We start from the raw sequence: 4835 nt of genomic DNA, 5'->3' as shown, positions 1-4835 counted from the left end.
CATCTATCTTTGAGCTTATTAAGAGTAACCAATCTGTTTTGGAGCGTAAATTAAACTCAGGCCTACTAAGGCCAATTCCAATGGTTGAGGTTACGGGCTAAAAATTTAAGTTCTAACTTAGAAACAGCCATTCATCTCAACCCAAAAGCTCTTTAACTTACCTTTTAGTATGATTATAGTTTATGTTAATTCCAACTAAGTTGCCAGCCCCGAGGTCCAACGTTTCTTTACTGATCTAATTTGATTCCATATATAACTGGTCTGATTTAGCATTATCTTTCCTCTCAGAATCTTGCTAGTTTTATACTTTTCTTTACATTTCAAGTGTACTGTACTCTTCCTTCAGTTATGGAAGAATTAATTGAAACATTTTTTGATTCATTCCTTTCATTGTTATGTTTTAGGCAAGCGCGCTAACCAAAAAAAAATTTAAATGTCCTCGGTCATCAAGGTATTAAAAGAATCTAAAAACGGGAGTCTTATTTGATGCTCAATTTTGTTGTTTAGAAGTCCGATCTCGCGAAACACCTCAAAATTACTGCACAAATACTGTTTGTTGACAGCCTCTAAAATGACACGCCTACAAGCTTCTTTCTCTCACGTATTGACAAAATAGGACCTCGTTCAATTTTTGGAACCATCACAATCGATTATGGGTTGATGATTACTTCAATACTGGATAATATCATACGTATATATCTATATTATTATACTTTTTTTGGGAGAAGAAGCCTGTATTATTGAGATGAGTACTCAATCGATAAGGTTTTTAATATTTCGATTCGATACCGGAACTTAATATCTCATCCTATATCCCAAGCATGCAAGAAAATCAACTCGAATTATGTTATGGGAGTGGAAATATACTGTGAAGGGAACAACTGATATATTTTATATAGTGCAAGACATGAACTGTGTACATCATATCTTTGAAAGATACGTCATTGGGATCGAAGATGCCAAATGTTTGTAGTTACTTGTATTATTGCACTGATAAGTGATGCATGCAATTTGGTGGGAGGGGCGGATAGACTTAGACCATCTTCATCTGAAGGAGGGTCAAATGGTTCGTTTTAATCCTCTGGTCCTCTAAGAAATTAAGATTTTAATGAATAGTGCAGTGTCATATTTCTTACCATCTCCAACCGATGGCCAAATGGCCATAGGGCTCGTTTTAGCTTTATCATAAAAAACTGTCTCCAACGGAGGGCCAAGGAGCCATAAGACCAAACATGATTTATTATTTAAATTTAAAAACTACAACTTAAATTTAAAAAATACAACTTAAATTTAATAACTTCAAGTAAATTTTAAAAAATACAACTTATATATTTCAAGTCAAATGTGAATATAGAGTATAAAAAAATAAAAAAATAAAAAAGGAAGGGGATGGGAGAGTCCCACCGCTGTAGGAGAGGAAGTAGAAAAAAAAAATGGAAATGGGTGGGCATGTCCCACATCAGCTGTGGGAGAGGAAGTATAAAAAAAAAAAATAGAAGTGGTGGGAGTTCCACATCGACTGTGAAAGAGATTTGAGCAAGCTCTAAGGCCTATAAAAAGAACATCCAAACATACTTTCTGAGCCTATAATTAAATATATTTTTCAAAAAATTTTGGCCAAAAAAAAAAAAATTCAAATAACGATAATTGACGTTAGCTAACCGTTTTTAGCTGGCATCACGCTGACATTAGCTAGCCGTTGGTTTCAAATTTATGGCCCAGTCCGGGGCTATATGGCTGGCTCTCTTGGCCTAATCAGTTGGCCCTTTTTTGTCTAGTGGGGTCCACAAGCCATTTGCCCCAACTCTCGATTGGAGACGATTTTTAAACTATTTTTGGCCCTCTGGACTCTTCGGTTAGAGATAGTCTATTCTACCACTAAAGCCAGGCCACACGGTTTTGAATCGATACATAGCCATATGATGATGACGCTCATTAATCCAGCAGTACCATAGTATATTGTACAAAATTATTTCTTGCTTATATGACTGAGAGTTCACGTGCAATGAAAATCAACAACTGGAGTTGCGCTGCTAACACTTGCAGTGATTATAAGAGGACGATTAGTTTATATTTCAATGACTTGTTTGGGATTGTTTCTTGAAAGATTAAAAACAATTTCTAACAGAGAAAAATGCTTCTGACTATATTTGGTAGAAAAGTTTAAAAATGTTTCTGGTTTTAAAAATGTTTTATAGGGGAATATAAAGAGTAGAAGAAGATGAATTTGGATTCTTAATTAAAAAAATGGATTTTTTTTAATAATTAATAACACCAATAGACTGAGCGCTTACGACTAGAAGTACTTTCTAGTCCCAAAAAGACGTAGTGGAATTTTTTCCCTTCCAAATTCCTTTCACTCTAGTCCCCTCCTCTTTCACTTTCCCTTTTTTTCTTTCTCTTTCTATAAATAAACAAACACCAGATGTTGATGTTTAATCGTGACCATTCAAATAGGAGAAGATTGGAAGGATGATGGATTTAGGAGGAAGTGAATCATACTCCATCTTTAATTGCAATTTTGTGCGAAAAAGAGTACTATTTTTTTTACATTACTCTTAAGAAAAATAAACTTATAATCGAACCAAATTTCCACTAATCATTTCAAACACAAAATAATTCAACTCCTCCCTAGCTAACATATAATTAAGGAAGTGATTTTTGTAGAAATTGTATTTGGCACAACTGAATAATTCTATTGATATGCTAACGATATATACAAGAGTTATTGTTGCACAATAAGGAATCCGTCAATCTAGGAATTACGATAGTAAGTATAAAATCAATTACATGAAAACTTCTAACAATTTTCGCATACACATTTTTTCTTTGTATACAAGTTTTTTTTTTAATTATATTTTTTGGATTAAATAAGGAAAGAAGAATTAATGGATAAAGAAAAGTCGTCCTTCCAAAAAAAAAAAAAAAAAAGTCGTGTACGGGGGAAAAAACTCTGTGCAAAATCATTTCCGAGATTAGCAAAAGACCCAGATTACTGATTCTGGCATTCTAGGGCTCCAAACTTACACAAAGCAAACGAGGTTTCCTCTGTGTCTTGGCAAAGTAACATGTAAATATCGAAGAGAATAAGATAAAAGAAACCCAGAAACAAATACCCTTTATATTATTGAAGTACTAGCTCCATGCAGTTTGTTAATTATAAAAATTACTGCTCTCAAATACAAATAATACCTTACAACCATGAAAAATCTTTTTTCCAACTTACTTCATCATTGCTGAAATAAAACCCGTCTTCTCTGACTAACCAAGAACACTTCCTAAAAGGACCGCACCTCTGAAAATCCCTCGGGGCCTTAAACGCCTCAAAACTCCTCCTTATTCGGTCCCATTTCATGGTACATTTGAAACGGTCAGTAGTGCCCCAGAGATTGGTCCTCAGGCTCCAGCTAAAATCTTCATGCTCCTGAAGTGCACGTCCACCAAGGTCACTGTGCTGTGATGCACACCAAATCACCAACGGCAGGGACGAGTTGTTCGTGAAGCCGTTGATGACTCGAACGTTGTATTCGGTACCGTAGAAGTTATGGGGTTCTATTGACATGCAGATTACGAAGAATGCAAGAACACAAAGAAGCAGAATGCTAGTGAGGGTCTTCATGTCTTGAGTGTGCAGGTATGATGGAAATTATAGAATGAAATCGAAACCAGTCTTTAAAAGGTGGCCTTAAACCAAAAAAAAATACTTTTCACTACCGTGGAATGGTAACGTTATAATGGTATGCCTAACCTACTTTATAGTTATTACCATATATACAGATAGACGAGAATTTTTTTACTGCCATAATTATGTTTGAATAAGAGAAATAAACTTAGAATTTAGATAAAAATCAGAATTTATAAATTGTCATGCATAATTTTCTTGTTTGGATTCATATATACACATAAAATTTGAGATTTTCGCATGAAAAAAAAAAATTGGAATTTGGAACCTCCAGTTCCCAAGTTTAAATTTCATGTAAATACGTGTTATTTTCAAATTTACATGAAACATGTGTGAGAATTAAAAAAAAAAAAAAAAAAAAAAAAAAAAAAAAAAAAAAACTCAACCATGTGTGGCAATCACCAACACATGTTACCACCACATATCCTTGTCACCGTTGCCACCATGACCACCACCACAACCACCATATAACATCATCACAGCCACCACATACAGTGGTTGCCGCCACCTTTTCGCCACTACCACCCACCTTCATCACCTCACCTTTATGCTGTTCTTTTAGTTTCTTATTTTTGTTTTCTTACAATAATTGGTGCATGAATATACACTTAATGTAGATATAATTAACTTGCAGTAGCATGAGTATACATTTTTTTATGGGTAATTCTATTAACACCCTACAATCATATGAATACACCCCATAATTTTATTTTATTTTTCAATTAAATTTCAGTTTTTACCTTGATTTGAATTAAATTTTGAAATCCAAAATAAACCCCATCCACACCCTTATGCCGGCTTTCAACCACCACAGTGTCTGGGCAAAAATCCCACCCACTCGCCATGCTCTCTCTCTCTCTCTCTCTCTCTCTCTCCATATATGTATATATATATATATATATCGAATCACCAGCCACTCGTCGGTAGGTAATAGGGAATTGGGAGATGAGGTGTGTGAATCAAGAGTGATGGGCAATTCTCGGTCTGTTAGAGAGTCGGTCTTGGCTGTCAACTTCCGCGACATGGGGGGTCTTTGGCTATGCTGATATTGATGACGGATACCTCTTATATGAGTGGCCTATGGCCATCAAGCTAGTTTTTCTGCCGTCATTTGTTTATGGGGATGGGGTGGCTTCAGAAAAATGGAGGACAA

The 4835-nt window shown here is 35.1% G+C and overlaps 1 protein-coding gene across 1 annotated transcript; it reads right to left on the bottom strand.

The window, feature by feature from the left end:
- Positions 1-3097: 3097 nt before the first annotated feature.
- Positions 3098-3691, bottom strand: LOC137735918 (S-protein homolog 21-like). The gene has a single exon (XM_068475271.2). The coding sequence runs from the start codon at positions 3617-3619 to the stop codon at positions 3194-3196; it is 426 nt and encodes a 141-aa protein (XP_068331372.1). The 5' UTR covers positions 3620-3691; the 3' UTR covers positions 3098-3193.
- Between the last annotated feature and the right edge of the window lie 1144 nt (positions 3692-4835).

This window comes from Pyrus communis, chromosome 13 (genome assembly GCF_041283825.1).
Source record: "Pyrus communis isolate YQ-2024b chromosome 13, ASM4128382v1, whole genome shotgun sequence".
Taxonomy (NCBI): Eukaryota; Viridiplantae; Streptophyta; class Magnoliopsida; order Rosales; family Rosaceae; genus Pyrus; species Pyrus communis.
The sequence above is the reverse complement of the archived record's forward strand: the minus strand, read 5'-3'. Positions and strand labels throughout refer to the sequence as shown.